Source organism: Canis lupus, chromosome 38 (assembly GCF_048164855.1).
Source record: "Canis lupus baileyi chromosome 38, mCanLup2.hap1, whole genome shotgun sequence".
Classification (NCBI taxonomy): domain Eukaryota; kingdom Metazoa; phylum Chordata; class Mammalia; order Carnivora; family Canidae; genus Canis; species Canis lupus.
This window is the reverse complement of record NC_132875.1, coordinates 266,163-290,346: the sequence shown is the minus strand read 5'-3', so window position 1 is coordinate 290,346 and position 24,184 is coordinate 266,163. Positions and strand designations below refer to the sequence as shown.

The 24,184-nt window shown below is 65.2% G+C and overlaps 2 protein-coding genes across 2 annotated transcripts in view; one reads left to right on the top strand and one right to left on the bottom strand.

The window, feature by feature from the left end:
* Nucleotides 1-2,696: 2,696 nt before the first annotated feature.
* On the bottom strand, nucleotides 2,697-4,402 carry CCDC185 (coiled-coil domain containing 185). The gene has a single exon (XM_072814515.1). It carries the CDS (start codon nucleotides 4,358-4,360, stop codon nucleotides 2,810-2,812), a length of 1,551 nt encoding a protein of 516 aa, XP_072670616.1. The 5' UTR covers nucleotides 4,361-4,402; the 3' UTR covers nucleotides 2,697-2,809.
* Nucleotides 4,403-12,058: 7,656 nt separating this feature from the next.
* SUSD4 (sushi domain containing 4) overlaps nucleotides 12,059-24,184 on the top strand; it is a 45,601-nt gene continuing 33,475 nt past the window's right edge. The window contains exons 1-2 of the mRNA XM_072814384.1: nucleotides 12,059-12,159; nucleotides 12,395-12,562. Of these exons, the coding sequence (XP_072670485.1) occupies nucleotides 12,430-12,562 (133 nt within the window). The 5' untranslated portion in view covers nucleotides 12,059-12,159; nucleotides 12,395-12,429. The remainder of the gene's footprint in view (nucleotides 12,160-12,394; nucleotides 12,563-24,184) is intronic.

The window sequence follows — 24,184 nt, the reverse complement described above, 5'->3', positions numbered from 1 at the left end:
TTGTTACTGCCAGGTAGAGAAGTCTGGTTTTCACCCAGGCTCCACTGCTACCTGAGGTGTGTGTCTGGGGAGAAGGGGTGGTTTCCTCATCACTGCCTGGTGGAGGTGGGAATACTCACTCCCTTGAGGCCACATGGATACTCCCTGGTTGCTGGATGGTGACAAAACTCTGCACTGTCCACTAGGCTTTTCTGACAGCTCCTGGCAGGAAGAGGGAAGGATGCTCCATCACTGCATGGGGTGGTGATGGTGGTAGTGGGTGGGCATGGAGGTGGGTGGATGGTGGTCGTGGTGATAGTTGGGGGTGGTGATTGTGGTGGGTGGTGGGTGGGTGGGTAAGTGTGGAGGTGGTGGGTGGAAGTCTCAGTTCCCTGTTTGGTCTCCGCTGACACTGGGGAGCTCCTTATCTCAACCTGACAACAACCGAGGTCTTTGTTGACATGGCGGGGCGGGGGGATCACGGGATTTCCTGGGGTGTTTACCTGGAGTAGAATTACTATCTGAACGTTTTCCATCTTGTTAAGCTGCCCTTTTCCTGGTTTGGCCAGAGACAGCAGACTTGTTGGAGCATTTTTCATCTTAGCTCATTGGTGCTTCTGGGTCTGGGGTGTGTGCAGCGGAAAGGAACCCAGGGCATTTGCTCAGTGCAGCTCCTCGAGTCCTGAGTCTGCAGCCCGTTGGCCTTCTCTGCACTTTTTCTAGTGTTGTTTCATAGAGGACTCTCAGGGTATATAGTTATACACTGATTTATTTTGAGGCAGGAACAGGGAAAGTAAGTATGTTCTATCTTCTGTTTTATTTTATAGGGGCACCACTGGGGGGCTGACCAAGGGGGTGGACACAAGGAGAGCAGAACTCAGAACTATTATCAGTAATAAAATGCAACACTTGACAGGGTCTGCACCGGGCTCCGGGCGCTACGCCGAGCGGCACACACTGGTGACTCGTCCCTGATGAGTGTGGATTATAACTGCTTCATGGGTGAGCAAGCTGAGGCTCCGGAAGGTGACTTCCCCGAAGCTGTGGGTCGGCCACACCGAGGGGAGGAGTTAGATTCGCGGGAGGTCTGGTCCACCACGCACTGTCCCATGACCCCGGGCACGTGGGCGGCACGTGGTGAGAACAGCGGGGTGACCCAGAGGAAGAGAAGAGGGTAAGCTGGAGATCGAGGCAAGATGTAGGAGTCCTTGCATTTCTGTGCAAAGGAGCGAGGCCCGTGGAGGCCTCGTTGGGGGACCCAGGGCAGGCGCAGGGCATGGATCAGGGAGGAGGGTCTAGAGGGTCCCTGCCGTGCAGGAGGAGAAGAGGGGGTGCCCGGGTGGTTCAGGCAGTTGAACTCCTGCCTCTTGGTTTCAGCTCAGGGTCGTGGGATCGAGCCCCAAGTCAGGCTCTGCGCTCAGCACACGTCTGCTTGTCCCTCCCCTGCTCCCAAGCTCGCTTGCTCTCTCTCTGAAATAAATAATAATTTTTTTTTTAAAAAAAGTTGGGATCTCTGGGTGGCTCAGTGGTTGGGCATCTGCTTTCAGCCCAGGGTGTGATCCTGGAGTCCTGGGATCGAGTCCCACATTGGGCTCCCTGCATGGAGCCTGCTTCTCCCTCTGCCTGTGTCTCTCTCTCATGCATAAAATCTTTTTTTTTTTAAAGGTGAGAATGTGACTCTCACACTGACCTCTGATCAAAATCCCTTGTCAGGTTACCTTTCGTGTCATTTCAAAAATCCTAATAAGACAATCAGGCTTATTCTCTTTCTGTCTTTTCTAAAGACAAATGTTACATTAGGGACTTTGAAGAAAACCTGTGTAATGTTTTCATAGACGATTTGGGGTGTGATGGGTTAAATTCTGCTCAGCCTGTGGCTCCTTAATTTGAAACTGCCCTGTTCCTGAATCACACTTAGTCATTCATTCAGGGCTGCTTCGGCCCATTAGACACCACACACGTACACAGGCAACGTCAGCCACCTCCTTCAGGAGGCACAGAGGAGAAATAGAAAGATTCCAATTGAATTTTGTTCCAAAAGACTGGATAGGCCTGGCCAAAGCGGGGGAGTGTGCAAAGGATCAGACGAGAAGGTTCCAGTGAGCTCCGGGATAGCGTGGCTGTGGCAAAGCGGGGAAGCAAAGCAGCAGGATCACCAAACCCAAGTCAGAGAATGCCAATTCCATGGAGTGATCCGAGGGTAAAAGGGTTCCATGGTTTGTGACAACCACTAGGTTTCACCATTAATTTCTTTACTGCAGGCCTTTTCAGAGCCTTTAAAACCTTCAGGTGCATTAGAAACAGCTAAGAGGGCACGTGGTGTGCAGGGTTCCCAGACCACTTGTTTGCAGAGAGCCTCCCACTCACCCACTCACACAATCTCTTCTTTCTTGGAGGTTTCCTGTGACTTCACACCTCACGTCACAGTGATTATTTTACTTTCCGTCCCTCAGAGCATCCGTTCCCAATACCAGTTATAATGTGTGAGTTCTGGGATGGCCAAAGACTTAGGACCTGGATCTGAATCCCCTCCTGTGGATTCTTCTCTAGTTCCTCAAGGAGGGGCCTGATGTGCGCTTCTAAGGTTACCGGACAGCGAAATGAGTATTTTCTATTTAAATTGAAACTTAGGAAGGCAAGGCCTTTTCTTAAAATCCCGGCGTGTGTACCCCCAGCCCTCCCAAGTCCCGGCATGAATCAACGAGCGAGTTCAGGAGTGGAAAGTGCAGGTATTTTATATATTTTCTGAAACCTGTGCTGGTGGCGACCCGGTTCTGCAGGGCGTAGAGGTGCCCGCCTCTGCCTCGCCCTGGCGCCGGGCGCCCCGCTCTCAGCACCTCTGCGGCCCTGCCCCGTGCGGGCCCTTGAGTGGCCTCTGCTCCAGGAGGCTGGTGGCCAGCGCGCGGGCCTGGTCCCTCCTCGAGGCCCAGGACAGCTTCTGGAACTCCTGGAAGGCGGCGTCGCTCTCCCGGGAGATCTGCTCCAGCCTCTGCTCCTTCCTCCTGACGGCCTCCTTGATGCCCTCCATGATGCCCTCCACGTGGCCCTTCTCCTCCTTCTTGGCTGTCAGCCTCAGGATGTGACGGAGCTCCTCCTGCGGGACGCTCAGCTCGGGGTTGTGCTGCCCCTTGTCCCTGGCGCTCCTGTGCTCCGGACTCCTGGGCGGCCACCTCTCCAGCTCGGCCAGCTGGGCCAGCAGCTGCTGGTGCGCCCGCGTCTGCACCTCGGTGGCCCCTGCGTGCGGCTGCACCTGCCTGAGCTGCTCCTGCGGCCTCTGTGGCCTCTGTGGCCCGGTCCTCGGCTCGTGCTGGCTGTCGAGGGGCTGCGGGCAGCTCTGCTCCAGGGACAGCTTCCTCAGCAGCTCCTCGGCCTTGGCCTGGCAGTCCAGGAGGACCCTCCGCGCCTGGTGGTTGACCAGCGAGCTGAGGCTGGTCTCCCAGGCCCTGGCCTGGGTCTCTGGTGCCGGCAGCTTCCCCGGACAGGCCTGCTCCCCGACCTGCGGCCCGTCCTGTTCCCGCGGGCCCTGCACCGCCCCGGGGGGCTCCTGCAGCGGCGGCTCGGGGCCCTGCGTCCGGGGTGCGGGCTGCGCCTCCGAGGCGGGGGCTCCCCCGGGGTGTCCGGACCTGGCGCTGCCCCTGGGCTGGCCGTCCGGCCCGCGGCCCCGCGGCTCCTGCTGCGGCCACCGCGCCTGGCTCTCCGGGCTCTCCGGGCTCTCCTGCAGCAGCCGCCCGCGCTGGCGGCCCAGGGTCGCCTGCACCCTGTGGCCCGAGCGCTGGAGCTCCTCCGGGGCCGCCTGCCGCTGCAGCTCCCGCATGCGCCGGGCCCTCTGCAGCCGCGCCAGCACCCCCGCCGCCCTCTGGTCCTCGGGCCGCGCCGCGGCCTCTTGCAGCGGGTCCTGCAGGCTCTGCGCGCTCGGGGGGTCTGCGCGGGGCCCCGCGGCCGGGCCGGGCCGGCTGCCCTGGGACCCCCGCGGCTCGCAGGCGGCCCTCCCGCAGGCGCACGGGCAGGCGCACGGCGGCCGGACCCCCCAGGCCGCCACGGAGGGCTCGTCCCGGAGCCCCGAGGCCCGGGACCAGCGCCCCGCGCCCCCCGCGCGCCCCGCCCACAGGTCCCCGCTCTGCGCCCGCTGCGCCCCGAGGCTCCCGGCGGGCGGGGGCAGGGGCGGGGGCGGGTCTCCCGTGGCCGGGGCGCGCTGCGGGGGCCCCCGGGGCTGCGGGCGGGGCGCGGGCGGGGGCCGGGGCCTCCTGGCGCGGGCGGGGACCCTCGCGGCCACGTGGGTCAGGCTGTGGCTCTCCCGGGGCGAGTCGGGGCACCCCGCTTCCCGAGGGGACCCCCGCAGGGGCGAGCGCGGGGAGCAGCGGCCCAGGCCCAGGCCCTCCATGCTGCGCCCCTGTGCGCCCCGCGGGCCGCGGCCCCTCCCGAGCCCCACCCGGGCCTGTGACGCGGCGGCCACTTCACAAAGGGGGGCCTGGCCTCGGGGCTGCGGGAGGGGGGGCTGCGGGGGATGGGGGAGGGGGGAGGGGCTGGCCTCGGGGCTGCGGGGGGGGGGGGGGGGCTGCGGGGGATGGGAGAGGGGAGAGGGGCTGGCCTCGGGGCTGCGGGAGGGGGGGGCTACGGGGGATGGGAGAGGGGAGAGGGGCTGGCCTGGGGAGTGCGGGCGGAGGGGAGGGAGGGGGCTGTGGGTGGGGGAGGGAGGGCCCAGGGTGGGGGAGGGGGAGGGGGCTGCGAGTGGGGGAGGAGGGCCTGGCCTTCGGGGCTGCGCTGGGGGGAGGGGCTGGCCTCAGGGGCTGGAGGGGGGAGGGCGGAGGGGGAAGGGGCTGCCTGGGGGCTGCGGAGAGGGGGAGGGGAAGGAGGGGGCTGCGAGGGTGGGGGTGGAGGCTGGCCTTCGAGGGCTGCGGGGAGGAGGGGGCTGACCTTCAAGGCTGGGGGGGAGGGGGAGGATGGGCTAGGGGGTAAGGGCTGACCTTAGGGGCTGCGGGGGGAGGGGAGGGGGGGAGGGAGGGGGCTGCGGGTGGGGGAGGGAGGCTGACCTTTGGGGGCTGCCCGGAGAAGGAGGGGAGGGAAGGGGCTGCGGGGGAGGGGCTTGGCCTGGGGGCTGCGGGTGGGGGAGGGGGGCCTGGCCTTCCGGGGCTGGGGGAGGGGAGCGGGGCCTGGGGGCTGCGGGGGGGGGGGGGGGGGGTGGTGAGGGTGGGAGGGCCTGGTCTTCGTGGGTTGCCGGGGGAGAGGGCTGGCCTTCGAGGTCTGCAGGGAGGGGGCCTGGCCTTCAGGGGCTGCTCCGCGGGGTGCCGGGTACTGGGGGGGCACAGGTGCACCTGGAAGGAGCTGGCTGGAGGCAGACCGCAGCACGGACTGCGGGCATGGTGCGGGGCACGGGCCGGGCCACGCCTCCGAGGTTTGCAGAGCTCCAGGCTTGCCTCCTGCGCTGGAGCAAGCCCACCCCTGTGTGTTTTGTTTGCCTGTTTTCAACTGAAGTTAATATAGGGGTCTGCAGAAGTTTCTGCAGATTTCCTAGCTCAAGAAAAGAATGGAATTAGGGCAGTTCTAAAGCAGGCTCCATGCGGAGCATCTCGGGGTGTCCCGCTGTCTGGGGGTGCAGTGGGGAGGCCTTTCCGGGCCTCAGTCTCCGGGTACGGCCACCTGCAGAGGAGCGGGATGAGCAGGGGTCCTGCTGTCCCCTTCACCCGTATCTCCTGGCCACCTCGCACCAATCCCACCAGGCAGGGCCTATAGGATTGATAAAAAGTCCTTAAGACAAACCTGAGACCCTGGAGGTCACCTGGCCCATGGCAGGGGTTTTCAGACTCACCCCTTTGTCCACGTCAACATGCGCCTCTCAGGACGTGCGCTTGGGGTTGGGGGTGCTGTGTCCCTGACCTGGGAGCCCACCGCCCTCGGGCCCCACTCGTGGATCGAGGCCCAAACACCCCTTGGGTTGGTCCTTGGGGGCCGGCCTTTGCGAGGTGCGTAGGGTCCTTTGCAGGATGAGGGTGAGGCCCCATGCTGGCGTCAGTGTCCGCCCTGCTGGTCACGCCTCCCCAAGGAGGATGGGGCTTGGGGTCCCCTGTGTGGGCCCAGGTGTCCGTGCGGCGTGACCCGATCGGGCCTGTATTTCGGGACTCAGCCGGCAGCAGTATGGACGGTCAATCGGGGAGAAAGGCCGGGGAGGAGATCCGTGCAGTAATCCGGTGGGGGGTCGGTAAGCCTGACGGTGGCCGGGGGACAGGAGGTGGTGGACAGGCCTGGCCCCGGGGCCGGGGGTGGTTCCGCCTGGAGAGGCCATGATGCGCTTCGGGGAGGGGCCCTTGGGGGCACGGGAGCCCCATGTGCAACAGCAGACAGACGGCCTGGGAGGGGCGGGACAGGACGAGTACGGGAGGCCTCTGGGGTCGGGCTGGCGGAGGCTTCAGACCCCGGGGAGCAGCAGAGGACGGCCCTGCCCGGGCGGGACGGGGGCCTGCGGGGGCTAAGGGGCCACGCGGTCCCCGGACGCTGCAGACAGGTGAGCTGCCTTCTGTGCGGCAGGAGAGCCCTCGGCGCCAAACCTCCAGGACCCCCGCAGGCCCCGGGATCTGGGCCTTCCGCCAAATAAAGGCCGGGGCCTCCTTTCCTCATTCATTGGAGTTCTGGAAAACACGGCAGGTGTGCTCTGATCCCATGATCCCAATTCAGGATGAAACGGGAACGAGCTCGGTGCCCCCCCCCCCCCCCGGGAGTCCCGGAGCGAGGCCTCGGGGGTTTCTATGGAACTATCTGGATGCTTCCTTACGTCGTGACTCGAGATGTGGATCGAAACTCCACTCTCAAAGTTGATTTCACGCGCTGCTCGTTCTCAGGCGGCTGCTGGTCAGCTCAACATTTCCCGTATCTGTGACGCGTATCGCCACACGTTTCTACCGAATTGCTTTGAGGTCACCTTTTCCAAGGAGAGATCCTTGGGGTCCCGACCGTGTTTCTCAAAAAGTAAGTAAATAAATAAATAAAATAAAGCAAAAAAACAGTGTTTCTCAACGGCTGGGCTACAGGGGACCTTATTAATTCTCCAAGTCTGGCCTCGGGGGCCCGCCGCACGTCGTCCTCAGGTCACCCAGGAGTACAGACGCCGCGGAGTGACAGCATCCATGAGCACTGCGTGCCCACTGCATGGGGCCACGCTTTGTTAAAAGTTTTGAAAAAGCCGGGAGTTTTTAACTTTCAGAGGCAACGCGTCTGTCACAAACCTCGGCAGGAGGCGTGGGGAGCTCAGCCGCGGGGATCTGGGGGGGGGACCCTCTGGGCAGGTCCAGCCTCGGTGCCCCTCTCCCGGCCGCTCACTTCTGGCTCTACCTGCCAGTGTCACTAACTGGGCTGCCGTCTACACCGAGCGGCGCCCCCTCCTCAAGCCTCGGCTCCCGGGAAGCCGGCCCGGCCGCCCTGACCGGGGGACACCCCGTGCTGACCCGTGACGGCGCCCGCCCCGCCCCAGGACTCTGGGCCCACTGGGGGCCACCGCCGGGCGCCCCTGAGTGGACGTGCCGTGGCCTCGGCCTGATGGCAGAGGGAGGATTGGGACCTGGTTCCCGCGCCTCGTGGACTCGGAGACAGCGGCTGGCCAGCAGCACTTGCTAGAAGGGTGGCCCTGAAGCGTCGGGGGGCAAGGGACACACCAGGTTGGATGGGGGGACGGGTGCGAGCAAGGCCCGTGTCCTCCGTGGGGCGTGCTCCGGCAGGCCTGTCGCGCGTCTCCAGGGCCTGGGTTCCTCGCGAGGAGTGGTATGGACGCTGGACCCAGGTTCAAGGGGCGACCCCACGGAGCTCGGGGTCGTCCCAGGGCAGCCCTGGCGCCCAGCTGCCTGGGGCGTGAAAGGCAAGAGGCCAGGAGGGAGGGAGCTGATGGGCAAGACCAAGTCAACGCTCAGGGAAGTGGCATTTTGACCATAACACAGGAGGCCTGAAAGCCGCCTGCGCTCCTGCCCTCCCTAAGGGGAGACACCGCGTCACCCGCCCTGGTGGCCGCCTGGCTTCCTGGGACCCGAGGGCCGAGCCAGTGCTTCAGGCGCTCCACCTGGCCGTCAGGAAGGCAGCCGCCCGGGCCATCGCTGCTTCGCACTCATGGCATCTGCGCGGACACACGGGGTCTCCTAAGGACCCGCCGTCCCTGCCAGGCCCCAGGCGCTGGCCCTGCCCGCGGAGGTGACCCCGGGCTTCGTGGGGGAGGAGCCCCCGCCCAGGATCCACGGCCGCGGAAAGGACCGAACGCAAGAGGGCGTGGGGGGCCTCACCCTATGGAGGCCCCCCCGGCGCTGGACTCAGTCCCTGTCACCACCCTGCACTGGGCACTGCCTCTGGGTCCCCGTGCTGCCTCATTGCCCAGGGACAGCCCACAGGCCCGGAACGCTCCAGAACATTCCAGGTAGCCACGCGGGGAGCCCATGGCCCGACAGACTGCGACCCCCTCACGGTACCGTAGTGGGCCCCTGAGTGCCCGCTGGCCGTGACCCTGCCCCGGGACACCCCCCATGTGGCCTTCATCACCCGCTGGCTGTGACCCTGCCCCGGGGACCCACCTGTGTGGCCTCCATCGCCCGCTGGCCGTGACCCTGCCCCAGGGACACCCCCGTGTGGCCCTGACTGACGCCTTCCGCTTGGAGCTGACTTAACAGAGGTGCAGCTGTCGCGCCCTAACATCTGTCCGTCTCAGGGGCGCCTGCGGACGGGGCTGTGGTCTGTGTGGACGGGCTGCCCCCTCTGGTTCTTTCTGCTCAGGGGGTCGTGGGGAGAGAAGCTTCTGGACGAGGCGGGAGCCCAGCAGCCTGCTCCCGTCCCTGGCCAAGGGGCGCTTCCCTGAGGTCACCGTCCTCTCCCGCCCACCGGGCGCTGCACCCGTTCCGCCGGCCCCCTTCCTGCTCCTTCCTCTCTTTTTTTTTTTTTTTTTAATTTTTTATTTATTTATGATAGTCACAGAGAGAGAGAGAGAGGCAGAGACACAGGCAGAGGGAGAAGCAGGCTCCATGCACCGGGAGCCCGACGTGGGACTCGATCCCGGGTCTCCAGGATCGCGCCCTGGGCCAAAGGCAGGCGCCAAACCGCTGCGCCCCCCAGGGATCCCCTGCTCCTTCCTCTCCGTCCCCGTCTGTCCTTGTGCCTTTCAAAGTGATTTTTGATCCCGCAGGGATGGGCGGTGGGCTCGCCGCGAACTGTACAAACAAATGGGTTAAATTAAACCATGTAACGAATTGAAACGGCGGAGGCCCAGCGGAGGTTTCCTGGGACCGCTTGGCGACCAATGGCACCTGCTGTCGCTGGCCGGGCCTGCTGTGCTTTGCGGCCCCCGCGGTCCCCGGGCCCAGCCCTGTCCTCTCCGTCAGGAGGGATGAGTTGCCGATGGACACCTGACGGGGCCCCGGGCTCAGCCGCAGGGGGACAAGCGGGGGGCACGGCTGGCCCCAGGACCCCACCGTCCGGCATGTCAGCAGCGGCAGGGCGAAGGCGCAGCGGGCATCGGTCCCTCGCCCGCGGCCCGCACCCTCTGGCCCCCGCCCACCCCCATCATCCTTCATGTTTATTCTCCATCCGCGCGAGTCTGTTCGTTCCTCTCTCCGCGCGCAGCCGGAGCCCGGCCCGTGCCTTCCTCGCCGGGAGCGTGAGCTCCCCGAGGGCGCGGGCGTTCTGTGTCGCGTTCGGGCCAACTGCAGGGCCCGTTCACAGTTGGTGCTCAGGAAATACCCCCGGAACGTGACCGGAGCGTTTTCAGGGGAGATTCAGTTAGTTTTGCAAAGTCCTCACCGGTGGGCAGGGAGGGGCCGGGGGAGGCAGGGAGGACCGTGATGGCGGAGGGAGGAGGGAGCGCTGGAGCTGGGCCGGGGAGTCCGAGGACACCCCAGGGTGAGAGACACTGCCCGCATGAGAGGAAGGGCCACTGAGGAAGGTCTTCCCCTTCTGCCACCGAGCGGCGTGTAAGTGATGCCCCCACCCGCGTCCCACCTGCCCCGTCATCTCCGTCTCCTGAGAAGGGCATCCACGTAGCATCTGCAGGATAACATGCGGTGGACCCATGAGCTGGGGGCGGCTGGCAGCCCTCACTGGCTCCGCGCCCCGGAACCTGTGGATCCATCTCCCCGGCCTCATCATCCTGCTGTGTGGGATGAGCAACACGCAGACGCCTCGTCATGAGATGCGGGCTGAACTGTGTCCTCTCGAGCTTGATGCTGGGGCCCTAAGCCCCAGGCCCTCCCCATGTGAGGACGTTTGGAGAGAGGTAATCGCATTCCAATGGGGTCATTAGGGTGCTGTCCTTGCAAGAGGACATGGAGGGGGACACACGGAGGAAGCACCCAGGCCACCAGGGGGAGATGGGGAGAGGCCTCGGAAGAAGCCAGAGCTGCGGACACCTTGACCTCCAGCGCCCCAACTCTGACGCCGAGAAAGTAGGTCGTGTCGCGCTGGCCTGCGCAGCTGGGTGTGGTTGCGGCTGCCCCAGGGGACTGGTGCAGGAGATGCCTTGGTGTACTGTGGGGGCCGCCCCCACGTTCGTCCTCCTGAGACCCGTTCAGAGAAGCAAATAATTCAGAGTAACTGGTCAGTCCCGTCATGTGCCGGCCAGAAAACGGGGACACTGGGCCGCGTCCAGACACAGGCCACATGGCGGGTGAGGAGTCCAGGGGCCGTGCAGTGGGCTGCGGCCGCTTCTGCCCGCAGAGGGGAACCCGTCCCCAGCCGGAGCGCAGACGCGTGTCCCACTACCGGGAAGATACGTGCGCCGTCAGCAAATAGCTTTCAGCTTGGTGGATGTGGTGGCGAGCAGAAAGGCTTGGAAATTGAGAAAATAAAAAATAAAGTAAGTATTCAAACTGCAGAGGTCGGTCACAGGACCTCGGAAATGTGGGGGGGCCCGTGGGACTCTGGAGCCCCCAGAGGAGGAGCTCGCGCCAGCCCCGCCTCAAGCCCGCCCGGTGCACGGCGGCCACCACCTTCGGTTGACGAAGCAGAAATAATAAATACAAGCAGTAAAAGTCAACCTGTCCCGAAAGAATTCATGAAGATGGCTCCCGGTGACAGACACAGGAACAACTGTCATGACCATGAGTCAGCGCGGGAGATTTCGAGAAAGCCGATGGGAGGCAGCGGTGATTTGGCGGCGGTGTCAGACGCGGGGTTCTGGGTGAAGGAATCGCGTGGAATAACGGGGCGCCACCCGATGTGAGCACTGCCTGCGGCAGCACCTCCAGTCCGCCCCTCCTAGGGGGCAGCGGGGGCGGCCAGTGGCTGAGCAGGGGGTGCGGGGAGGACGGGAGCCAACACCCCGGCTGCCTTGGGGTGCACCCACCTGTCCAGGACTCCCCTCTCCAGGTCCCCCCTCCTGCAGGTGCACCGACCGACCCCTTCCCCCCCACCCTGCGGGACGGCGACCCCCTGGGGCGCACCCACCTCTCCAGGCCTCCCCTCTCCGGGGCCCCCTCCTGCAGGTGCACGGACCACCCCCTTCCCCCCCCGGACAGTGACCCCCTGGGGGGCACCCAGCTCTCCAGGCCTCCCGTCTCCAGGTCCTGCAGGTGCACAGACTTCCCCCTCTCCCCCCCCCGCGGACAGCGACCCCTGGGGCGCACCCACCTCTCCAGGCCTCTCATCTCCTGGTCTCCCCTCCTGCAGGTGCACGGACTGCCCCCATCCCCCCCCACTCTGCGGGACGGCGACCCCCTGGGGCGCACCCACCTCTCCAGGCCTCCCCTCTCCGGGGCCCCCTCCTGCAGGTGCACGGACCACCCCCTTCCCCCCCCGGACAGTGACCCCCTGGGGGGCACCCAGCTCTCCAGGCCTCCCGTCTCCAGGTCCTGCAGGTGCACAGACTGCCCCCTCTCCCCCCCCCGCGGACAGCGACCCCTGGGGCGCACCCACCTCTCTGAAGGCCCAGGCAGGGCGCGGGGAGGCGCGGGCCCGTGGGTCCCGGCCGGGTGGCTCAGGCCGCGGGGCCGGCAGGTGCAGGCGCGCGGGCTTCCCATTGGTCCCCGCCCCGCCCCGCCCCCGCGCGCCCCCGCCCCGCGCGGCCCCGTCCTCGGCGTCGCGCTCGCGGGCCCAGGTGTCGGGCGCGCGTCGGGCCCGCGTCCCCGCCCCCCGCGCCCCAGCGCCCCGGGAGCCGAGGGGGGCGGGCGCCGAGGCTGGTCGCGCCCAGATGCGGGTCGGGGCGGCGCGGGGCGGCGGCGGCAGGTGAGCGCGGGCCCGAGGGGCGGGAGCCGGCGCCAGCTGCCCGGGGTCACGCGGGGCGGGGGAAGTGCGGGGCCCGGTCCCCCGCGGCCCGGCCGGCCGCCCCTCCGCTGTCCGCGGCCTCCTCGGGCCGCGCGTGCCTGGGTGCGCGGGGGGCGGGGGCGCGGGGGGCGCGCAGAGGGGCGGCCGCGAGGCCCCGAGGCCCGGGCACCGCCGCGTCCCCCCCGCCCCGCTGCAGGCGCCTGCGAGCCGGATGCGGCGCGTGGAGGAAAGATGCATCCTGGAACGACCCCGAGCGCGGGCGCAGGACTCCGGGAGCCGCCGCCGCCGCCCCCCCGCAGGCTGCTGGCCGCCGTCCTGTGGATCCAGCTGGCGCTGTGCTTCGGGCCCGCACAGCTCACGGGCGGTGAGTGACCGGCCCGCGCCCCCGCCCCCGCCCCCGCCCCCGCCCCCGCCCGGGACCCCAGCCCCGCAGGCCGCGCGCACGCACCTGCGCGGGGCCGCACCTGGGCCGGGGGCCGGGGGCGGGGGCCGGGGCGGGGGAAGGGCTGCGGCGGCGGCGCGCGGGGCCTCTGCCCGGGGTGCGCCCTCCTCCGCGGACACACGCGGCCGCCCGGGGCCCCTGGCGAGCCTCCCGGGGCTGAGCGCAGGCCCCTGGCCCGGGGAGGGCTCCGGGGAAGTTAACTTTCCGCCTCCTTGGGCGGGAGGGGGGTGTTCCCGCAGGTGTGCGTGTGCAGGGGCACCGGCGGCGCTGGCAGGTGTCCCCGGGCCTGACCCCCGGTGCGCAGCGGGGAAGTCAGTGCGCGGCGGTGGCGGGGAAGCAGGTGCAAGCAGCCCCGTCTGCAGCGGTGGCTCGTCCTGGGGTCCTGGGTGCTGGGGGGAGGCCCCGGACGGAGCCCCCGCTGCCTGCGCCCTGGAGCTCGCTGGCGCGGACCTGCGGGAGCACAGACTCGCCTTGCAGAGCTAAACTGCTGTCCACGTATAAATAAATGATGATTGATGGAAAGCAGGTATTGGTGGATGTAAATAAACCATTTCCTGTTTTAAGATGTTGCCCTTCTAGAGCAAAGGCGCGGAAGGAAAGACCCGAGGGAGGCGTTAGTGGACGTATCGGAGGGAAGACAGGTTGGGGTCCGACGCAGGGTCAGGGCCGGGCGCTTAGATGGGGCACCCGGGGCCCAGGCGAGGGTAAGGCGCCGTTTGGGACGCGCCGCAGAATTAGCATGGGGACACTTGCTTCACCGTAGGGACACCGTTTGGCCTTTGTTGGTTTTCTAACAAGGGGTGACGTGTTAATGCTCTTATTTTTATAGGAACGTGTGTGAGGCGGGCGGCCTGGCGCGGCGTGCGGGGCTGTGGTCACGGCCTCTGCTTCTCAGCTGGGTGGGCACAGGTGGGCAGGAGAGCGCCGGGTGGGGCTGCGTCTCCCCCTTCCTTCTTCGTTCCACCCCCCCCCTTCTCACTCTGAGCCCTCAAACCAGGTCCCTGCTCTCCGTGCACCCCCGGGCCGTTTCTCCCGTTCAGGCACCGGCCGTCGGGGTTCACCTGCGGGGCTCTGGCCGTGGTCACTGGGAGGGCGAGCTTCTCAGCTGGGCTGTGCGTCTGGTTCTGCTGCTCCTGCTCGCAGAGCCCGTCCTCAAGGACCTCAGAGTGCCTTGAGCTCATGCCGTCCTTCACCCTGCACTTCGGAGGGAGGGAGGAGACCCAAGCACAAGCATCCGGAGCCTTGAAGGCCAAGGAGGGAGAGAGGGTTGCCCGGGACCCCTGGGCTCAGGGCTGCTCCTTCTCAGGCGCCCACATTGCAGAAAGGCTCCCAGCACCTGGGTTTCACGTCGTCGAACTCCTTCCGGCCGCGAGGGTGGTTGCAGGGAGCGTCTATCATTTCCAGATTGCTCTGTGCTTGGACACTTTGGGTGGCGGGGGTGGCGGGGACGCTCTGTGAGGACACTACAGGGCGGGGACTCGCGTGCAGGCTCCGGGACGGACGGCAATGCCAGCAAATCCCTGGTCCGAGAGCTGCGCATCTAAGGCTTCCATGTGCCGACCGTCCCCTGGGATCTCATGGAAAGGCAGGTTCTGCTTCAGCTGCTCTGGGGCGGGGGGCGGAAGATTGCACGTCTCCCACACGCTCCTGGGGGATGCGTTGCTCATGGTTCAAGGACCACGCTGAGGCATCCTTAAACACATTGTTTCTGACCCCAGACTCGCTCCCAGGTACTAAATGCAAGGGCCTGGTGAGGGGGCAGAGGGTGACCAGAGGCCTCATAATCTTCCCATGAGGCACAAACCTGAAAACTAGCCCTCCCAGAGTGCTTTCCTTTTTTTTTTTTTTTTTTTTTGGTTCACAAAAAAAGGTGCATGTGTAATAGATGCTGTTGTAAAATGTGGATTTTCATTTTTGATTGCTTTCGGTGGAAAAAAAAAACAGCACAGTAGTAAGAGATAATCTGAGCTAAGAGGAAAAAAAAAAAGCGCGTGTCCAATGCAAGTATTACAGGAAAAGCCCAAGCTAGAAAGGGAGAAATTGAGAGCATTCGACCAAGGGGGGAAAGAAGTCCGTCAGAAAGGAGGAGCTCTGGCCTAGAAAGGGAGACCGAGGAGGGAACGTGTGGGGCTGAGCGGGCTCGAGGTGACTCCCGGGTGGCTCTTTCCAAGGTGTCTTTTGTAAGTTAGGGCAAAGGGCCCGCGTCTGGCACCCCAAGATCCAATGCCCGTAGAGGACTAACAGCGGTTTACAGGGATGCTCGGCCGTGCTGTCCCCGGGGTCCGCGTGGAGCATGCAGCCGGGTCTGGGCTGCTCCTCTCCCTCCAGAGACGCACGGGCTGTTTGCCTGGAGGGAAGGGGGCTCCGGGTTTGCCCTGCAAGTCAGGCCCGGAGGAGATTCACCGGCACAGCCCGGTGGGGTCAGGAACGCAGGCCCGGCCCTGGCTCTGCGGCTCCAGACCTTGGGGCTTCGGCCCTCGGAAGCCTGGTGGCCTCACTGTAAACGGGGATGCTGCTGCCTGACTCCAGGGGTTGGTGCGCGGCCGGAAACCGTGGAGGCACTCAGTGGGTGCCCGGGAATGAGGGGGCGCAGAGTGTCGGGCAGTCCAGGCCTTTGCTGTCTCCGTTCAGTAAATAACTGGGAGCCGTCCACACCCTGTGCCGAACACCTGCCAGGCCCTGTGGTGTCCAACGTTCTCTTACCTACAAGGACGCTCTCTTATTCTCTCTTATTTGTCCAGGGAACAAATTTACTTCAAAACACCCAGAAGTGGCAAAGTCGCTTTCACGTTTCCCTGGCCGCCGCGTCCAGCCCTCCCCATAGAGCGGTGTCACCCACTGGCCCGCAAGGCCCCGAAGGCAGGACCCGGGTTTATTCGCCTGGGTCCCCGGCGCTCAGCACGGCGTCCGACACACAGGCAAGGCCCAGCTGACGCTGACCGGCGGCTGGAAGGAGCCCCGAGTTACTGCCATGCTGTTGAGAAAATAATGACCGCGGGCGATCGCAAAGGTGCCAGAGTTTCAGGGCCGTTGAGACCACTTCCGTTTGGAGGTGGCCTACGAGGTTGGAGGAGAATTCAGGAAAGGTTCTAGAGCAAAAGGGCCGTTAGGCTGGGAGCTGAAGCTGACGGCCGGGTGTTGGGGCAAAGCAAGGAGGGGAGACACTGTGTGCAAAGTATGGAGGTGGTCATGAGGTCGTCTGTGCGGGTGAGTGGCAGGGCTGACCTAGAACAGCACACCTGGGGGGTCAGGAGAGGGGGCTGACCTAGAACAGCACATGCAGGGGGGTCGGGAGGGGGTGCTGAACTAGAACAGCACACCCAGGGGGGGTTGGGAGAGGGGGGCTGACCTAGAACAGCACACCTGGGGGGTCGGGAGAGCAGGGCTGACCTAGAACAGCACATGCAGGGGGGTCGGGAGGGGGTGCTGACCTAGAACGGCACACCTGGGGGAGGTCCAGAGAGTGGGGCTGACCTAGAGCAACACACCCGGCGGAGCCACCGAGTTAGGGGGACTAATAGGCTGGCCCCCTCTGCTTCGGGTCCTTGGCAGCTGGTGAGGATTCCGAGGGTGGGCTGCAGGCCTGAGGACTTGCTCTGGGGCGCCGGGGGTGCTCGACTCCTCCGAGCCCCGTTGGTTCCTGTTGGTGCCTGCAGACCTGCCCTTGGCCCCCTCAGCCCTGCCCCCATGTCAGGGCGGCACCTGTGCGCCGGATGCAGCCCCTGGAGGTGTCGTTGTGGCCACGGCACTGGGCTGTGCACCCGCCGGGGGTCTCGGGCCTCGATCGGCTCGCTGGTTCCGAGCCGCCCGTCTCTCGGAGTCTTACCGAGGGTGTTCTTACCTGGTGCAGTGGGAGCTCTTCATGCCGCGTGACGTCTAAAAGTCACCACGTCACGCTGCACCTAGACCATAAACGAAAATCCCAACTTCTCAAACTACAAACGACGTCTCTTCAGCAAAAGTCCACCTGAATATGTGTGAGCAGCACGGAAAGTGTTTGATTTATCCAAAAGGTGGAATCTGAGAGCTCTGGAGGCCTGCGGAGGATTTCCTACAGAGGCCGCCCATCTCGGCTGCCAGAGGCCCGAGCGACGAGGTGGAGGGAGGCCATGGTCCTGTGGCTCTGGGGTGCTGGACGGGGCAGGGCAAGATCTCTGTCCAGTAAATATTGACTGGATACGTGCAGAGGAGCACCCGCAGCCTGTCCTTCGGCATCGAGGCGTAGTTCAAAAGCCTCCGAAGGCCTGGAGACCTGCCCTCAGCCGGGGAGCTCCGCGGCGGATGCGGCCGGCGATCCTCAGGGGTGACGGGCGAGGCTCAGTCCCTGCTTGGCTGGCCCCGTGGCCTTGGGCAGGCGCACGGCGGGCCCCTGGCGCCGTCCTCCCCATGCCGCCGGCCGGCTCCGATTCTGTGACTACAGCACGGTGATGGCTTCCGACCTCCCATGAAGCCGGTTCTCTGCCTCGCATCTCCCCATCGGTCTTCGGTGAGTGCTTGCTGTATACCCTGGAGAGACACAGCAAGGGACGCATCCTGCTCCCAGGGAAGCACGCAACGGAGGGCCACTTTCTCCTCAAAAGTCCAGATGCAAAACGCTTGCATAAAATTGTGTTTTCTTATGTATATATATAAAGATTTAGAGAGAGAGAGAGAGAGAGAGAGAGAGAAGGGCAGAGACACAGGCAGAGGGAGAAGCAAGCTCCATGCAGGGAGCCCAACGCGGTACTCGATCTCGGGTCTCCAGGATCACACCTTGAGCTGAAGGCGGGCCACCTGGGCTGCCCCATATATTTTTAATTCAGTGCAAAACTTAGCATTATTTATTGCTAGTGATGACAAGGGTGATGTTCCCAGGCGACTTTCCTTTATCCTTGTCTCAGTTTGCAAGTTCGCTTGGTGTTTGACAATCAGAATAACCACAGGTAGCAAAAGAGACCACGGCTCCTTGTCTCTGCACGCAGGGCAAGAAGGGGCAGATAAATAGTTTTTCCAATTTGTTTGGAAAACCAGCCACAGCATTTAGGACAGACACCGCAGAGATGTCAGAGACACATCGTCTTACGGATTCCTGGTCCGTCCTCACAAGGTGAGCTGCTCACCTGTTGCTAAGCATGGGCGCCTGGGAAGGGACAGGGCGGGTGTCAGCCCGGCCACGCCCCGCGTGGTGACGGTCTGCGAATCATCCATGCAGCGCCCCTGACTGGGGACCTTGCAGCCTCCACCCCGAGTCGGGCCTGCACGCGCCCCGAGCCGGACCCCGCCACACCTGCCCGAGGCTGGCAGGTACGGACCCGTAGTTTACAGACGAGGAAACTAAGACAAAGAAGATCCAGCGCCCAGCAGGGGTGTAGACGATAATGTGGTCAGTGTGTATCAAAGCAGAGGAGGCGGTGCCCGGGGGGTCACGCGTGCGGGTAGACGCTCCCTCCCGAAGGCCAACGTCGAGGTGAGAATAGGGTCTGGTAGCTGATGAAATCTGAGCTTGCTCAGCGTGCTGCCCAGCGGGACACGCGATGGGCTCGGCCTAAGACGAGGTTTTAGGGAAGGACTCGGCCCGATATTTCTTCTTGCAGGAACAGGTCGCTGTGCTACGGCCAGACAGAAGGAATTATCCTCCCACGAAGAAGACAAACAAGCGAGCAGCTCACGGAGAGGGAAGGAGCGCACTTCCCAACGGCTTCTTAACTGAGTGTTGTTATTGCTTTATCAGTCTTCAACGAGGTAAACTGGGGGCACCAGGGAAGTAAAACAAAAGGACCCTTGACGTCCTGTGGAGACGACGCGGCCCTGGGAGCTTCGCGGAGGAGGCGGCCCCAAGGCGGCCTGTGCCCTGGGTGGGCCGTGGGCACTCGGGCGGGCGCACCTGCCGCACACAGGCCCAGGCTCCAGGGCGGACTTGTATTCTGGGGGGCGGGGGAGGGCGGGAGCTGTAGACCTGACGGATGAGCGCTCGTCGTTGTCCCGGGACGCTGGGGTTTTCAACAGGGAGGATGAGCGAGGCTTTCTGGAAATGAAGGTTTGACCTGCTGTGTGATGTTTCTGTTTGAAATTGGTGACTTTTATCTCGTGGAATTACCAGTGCGGGAGTAGAGCTGGGTCGGGAGGGTCACTCCTCTACGATGTTGGTTCTCTTCACAGCAACGAACCCAAACAGGTCGTGTTTACTTTGGTCTCTGTGCAGGGGTGCGGGGGTGGGGGGGAGCGTGGTGACTGGGCGGGGCTGTGGGTGCTCGGTGCAGGGGTGCGCGGGAAGCATAGACCGTCCACAGAGCAGTGCACATGCGTGTTCACAGATGCGCAGGACGCAGGGGCGCTCGAGGCCTCCATGGACAGCTGGCGGCGTAGCAGCGGCACCAGGGGGCTCGGGCCACGGGACCACACGTGGAAGCACGTACAGAGCGAGGTCCACAAGGGCGACTGTTCCCCCCTCCGGGGCGCCTCCTCCCCACACACCCCTTGCACTTCCCTCTCACATGCTCGTGGTTGTGGGGGACGCTGCCCCGTGTGCACTTTCCAGGCGGCTGCTCTCAGCGCCGGGTCGCGCGCCCTCTGTCCGGCCGTGTCCCCTCCCTGGGGCCTGAGTGCTGTGCCGAGCTCCTTTCTGGGGATGGAGCCGCGCCGCTCGGGGTGCGGTGCCCGGGCCTGTGCAGGGAAGCACTGCTGGCGGCGTGAACGCCCAGCCGTGGGCACTGGTTCTGGGACCAGAGCTGCCCAGGCCGCCGCCGGGGAGCCGGGGTCGTGGCGGGAACCTCACGCTGGCGGGCGCAAGCCGGGGGGTGTCGGCCGCCTGGCCGTGGTCAGGTCACCAAGGCCCACGCGGAGGCCGTGCTGTGACGGCAGTTCAGGATTTAGGGGCGAGCGTGGCCTCGGCCTCTCGGCGTCCTCGGAGCCCGGAAACCCGCGCTTCCCTGCAAGGGCCTGGGCCCCACGTCGGCTTTCCTGCTGTGGGCACCGGCGGGCTTGGAGGCGGGCGTGCGGCTGGCGCTGGTGCCGCTGTGGCTGCCGCCGGGACCACGCCATCCCCGTCTTTCTCTCGTGTCCAAAGGGCCGCGTTGGTGGAAATCGCGAACAGAACCTCGACGACCGAAATCAAGAAACTAAACGCCACGCGAAGTGTCTTGAACATGAGACGCATGTGTCTTTCCTGCACGTGTACGTTTTGTCCCCAGGAAGGTGGTGGCGCGGCGGCTCGGGCTGCGGAGCCTCTCACGGCGCCCCCCGCGATCCCTTAAAGACGGTCCTTTCCCGCCGGGCGTTGGCGCGGCCACTAGTCCTCCAGGTGCTGCGGGTCCCGTAACCCGTGGAACCGAGTGGCTGTGCCCCCAGCGCTCGAGGAGCGAGCAGTGTGTCCACGGGCCCGACTGTCGCAGACACAGACACGTCATCTCTGGCTGGAGAAACGGCCGCGAGGACAACCGGCTTCCTGGAGGAGGAGGCGCCGTGCAGGGGTCCTGGGTCCCGAGGGCGGGAACCGGGGGCGCATCCTTATTGCCTGTTGGCGTCACGATGGTTCCAGTCGTGAGCTGGGCTCTCTGCGGGGTCTCTGCTGCTTCGGGTTCCTGGAGCCCCCGTCGGCGGCCGGTCCGGGTGGCGGCTCCTGTGTCTCCGCTAACGAAGGAGAGTCCACCAGCTTGTGTCTCCGGCTGTGCCGCGCCCCACAGGCCGCTCACCAGCCCGAAGCTGCCTCAACAGCCAGCTGGTTCCCGCGTGGCGCTTGTCACCCTAAAGCTCAGCTCCTGGACGCTCGCTCCTGCGTGCCAGGGACCCAGCGCACCGTTGGGCTCCGCGAGTGGCCCACCTCGCCGTGCAGCCTCGCGGGACGGCCCTGGGGCTTCACGGCCGGCGTCCGTCCCAGCCCCTGACCCGCCGTCTCTTCTGCGCCCGTCTCGCCGGACGCAGCCAAGCCCCGGTCACCTCGTCGTCTTTCTGCAAACGTTCTCCGCTACTCGGTGACACTGTTCCCCACCTGCGTTCTAGGATCATTTGGTCGATTCCGTAGATTAACCCGGGGACAGGTGACGCCGCTCAATACTGACGTCGTCAGGAACACAGCAGCCCCCCTGCCCCCCATCACGTTCAGCCTCCTTTGGGTTCCCGGGGCAGGGGGTGGTTCTAAAGACAGCATCAGCCCCGAGGGTCCCGCATTCTTGTACAAAATGTCCCCGACCTGGGGGACGTGGCTGATGTGGAAAATGGACCCAGACCAGGAGGCCGAGGGTCCGGGCCCCGTGTGCCCCCTCCCGCAGCCCAGACCACGGCCCCGGGGAGAGGCAGCTGCTCCCTTGCTCACTCGCTCGTTTGCTTGTGAGCAGGAGGGCGCTGCTCCCGTGACCCACGTGTGACCCACAAGTGACCGTAGCTGTTGGACACGCGTTTCTGAGACCCTGAGGAGTGACCGATGGGGGTGCGGTGGGCAGGCGCAGGTGGGCCCCCGCCCCGGCTCAGTACAGGCCTCTCTGACCTCACGGCAACCCCAGCATGGCCAGGACGTCGCGCCCCCTCGCTGCTCGTGGGCTGCAGGGGACAGTGGGGACACCTGAGCACGCACTGCCACGGGGCTGGGGACGTGGAGCAGCAGGCGTGATTCAAAGGAGACCCGCGTCGGGGACCTGGGCACGCTCCCCCGTGGGCCTGCTGTTCCGGGCGGGGGCCTTGCTGGGAGCCCTGCGGACCGTGCGGGGCTGGGGGGCTCCGTGGGTGACCCCTGCACTGCGGCCCCGGCAGCCCCGGGTCTGCTGTTCCTAAGCTGCCCGCTGTTCCCGGGAGGCTCTGCCTGGCGCTGAGTCAGCGTCCCCCGTGCTAACAGCGGCTGCACCTGCCGCCCGCCAAGGCCCCCACGGGCACCTGGCCCCGCGTTCTGGCTGCAGGAGGTGGCGGGGATGGGCGGGGTGACAGGCGACCCCCCACGGGCTGCCAGGCAGGCAGCGCTCACTGTCCTCGTAGGTCCTCAAGCCCATCCTGGCCCTCCCTGGGCCCCATCCTCCTGCCCCCGACCCTGACCCCGAGCCTTTCCTGGATCCTGGGCTCCCCTGGGCTCCATCCTCCTGCCCCCAACCCTGAGCCCGACCCCGTCCTGGATCCCGAGCTCCCCTGGCCCCGTCTTCCTGCCCCCAACTCCGACCCCGAGCCCAACCCCATCCTGGATCCTGGGTTCCCCTGTGCCCCGTCCTCCTGCCCCCGACCCTGACCCTGACCCCGAGCCCGAGCCCGTCCCGGATCCTGGGCTCCCTTGGGCCCCATCCTCCTGCCCCTGACCCCGACCCCGACCCCATCCTGAATCCCGAGCTCCCCTGGGCCCCATCCACCTGCCCCCAACCCCGACCCCAACCCCGACCCCAACCCCGAGCCCGAGCCCATCCTGGATCCCAGGCTCCCCTGGGCCCCGTCCTCCTGCCCCGGAAGCCGTCTGTCCGTCTCTTTCTGCCTGGCTTCCTGGGTCCCCGGGGCTGTGTGGGGTCTGGGGGCTGCTCGCCCGCTCTGGTCTTGTCCATCGGGGGCCCCTGCTTCGGGCATCTCCTGGCGTCGCGGCTGTGACGACCCCTCCTGGTCGCTCACCTCTTCCTCCGGGTGTCTTCAGCAGGACGCTGGCTCGGCCAGATCCGCCCCGTCACGTGTGTCCTTTCCTCCCAATGTCCCATCTCTTTGCCCTCGTTCCCTTTTCTGAAGGATTTCTGTAACTTTTCCCATACGTTTTGTCAAGTTTTTTGAGTGACTGTGTTGTACTTACAAGGAACCCTCCTTTTTCACGCTGATTTTTACAATGGCGTTGGGCTCTCGTCGCGTGGTTGTGCCACCTTGTCCTGTGTCCGGGACGGTGACGGTCGTGATCTCTCTGTGATGTGTCCCGTGTCTTCACACGTGGCTCCCAGACTGGACACCGCCTGGCCGCGGACTCCGGCCGAGCACCGGACTGCGCGCACGTGGGCGGCCCGGGTGCGGCAGGACCACGGAGCAGGTGCAGGCAGCGCCCGCCCGGCCCCTCTTGCGCTTCCTCCTGCCTCCGCGTGGACAAGCGTGTCTTCTCTCCGACGCCCTCTAGGAGCTCGATTGGCTCTTGAAAACTGGACCTGAATCCACGGAGCCAGGTCCAGGCCCTGCGTCTGCGCCCCCTCGTGGGGTCCTGCGGCGCCCCCATCCCTGCGTCAGGGGCAGCACGGGGCACGCCCCCCGGGAGCAGGGTCCCCGCTGCACGCTGCCCACCTGGCGTCCACAGGGCCCAGCCCGAGTCGGCCTCCTGCACCTTGGGGGCCGTGCGCGCAGCCAGGAGGAGCCAGACAGCGGAGCGTACAACCTGCCATCTCCCCGACCCAGCCTGTGTCCAGCGGCAGGGGTTGGGAGGAGTCAGGAGCCCCTGCGGCCTCGGCACCCCGCTCTGTCCGAGGTGCTCACCTTCCAGGGCCGGAAGGAGTGTCGGCGACGTGACGCCCGACACGCTCAGAGCCCGGCCTGGCACCTGCCCAGCAAGTGGACCATGGTCCTCGCTGTCCCCGAGCATCATCCTTGTCTTCCCCGGGCAGCGCCGAGCCCCCCACGTCGCGCTCACGGCCTCGCCTCTCTCGTCGCTGGGACCACGCGGCCGCGTTTGCCGATCCCAGCAGCCCAGGCCTCCTCGTCCTGTCTCCGCGGCCCCTCCCGGAGGCCTCCTGCTGAAGGCAAGGACCCGCCGCTGTGACGCTCCTACGCGGAACATAAAGCGCAGGTCACAGAGGACAGCGATCACGTGAAACACAGTCAAGCATTTTCAAGAACAGATCTGTGACGAGGTGACGCGTGTTCTTTACTAACACGTCAGTAACGAGCTCTGCCCGACCGACGATGACCCTCACTTCAAAGGAAGGATGAGCATGGGGACATTTTGAGACACAATGAGCGGCATGACAAGGCCCGGGATTTCTGCTGCCGACAGCGTCACGGGACCTGTGGGGTCACTTGGGCGATTCCCCGCCTTCCTGAGAGCTGGAAGGGGGCTCGGCACCCGCAGGGGAGCAAAAGTAAAGGGTATTGGTTCCCAGAGAACCTCACCCTCCCCGGGAGCTTCCCACTGTTGCGTTTACTTTTCTCACCCCGGCCTCAAATACAGAGCTCGGGACATGGCAAGGACCGAGCACGCTCCTTTTAAATTAATGAACTTAGGACGTTTTGCCACAAAACAGATGAGGCTCCTGCAGGGTAGGAGCTAGACTCTGCACACAGAGAACCAACGCAAGATAAAAGCTGGGAAAGGCTGTAGGCAGGCGACCAGGAAGGTAGACGGATGCGTGCGTGTGGATGGGTGTGCGTGTGTGCATGGTCAGGAGTGCAGGGGCTGGGCATGTGTGCATGCGTGTGCACGGTCAAGAGGGCTGGGGCTGGGCACATGCATGCGTGTGCGTGGTCAGGAGTGCAGGGCCCGGGCACATGTGTGTGTATGGTCAGGAGTGCAGGGCCTGGGCACGTGTGCATGCATGTGCGTGGTCAGGAGTGCAGGGCCTGGGCAGGTGCACCTGTGCATGCATGTGCACACGTGTGGGTGGCCTCAGGGCTGCAGTGGGGCTGCATCCGTAG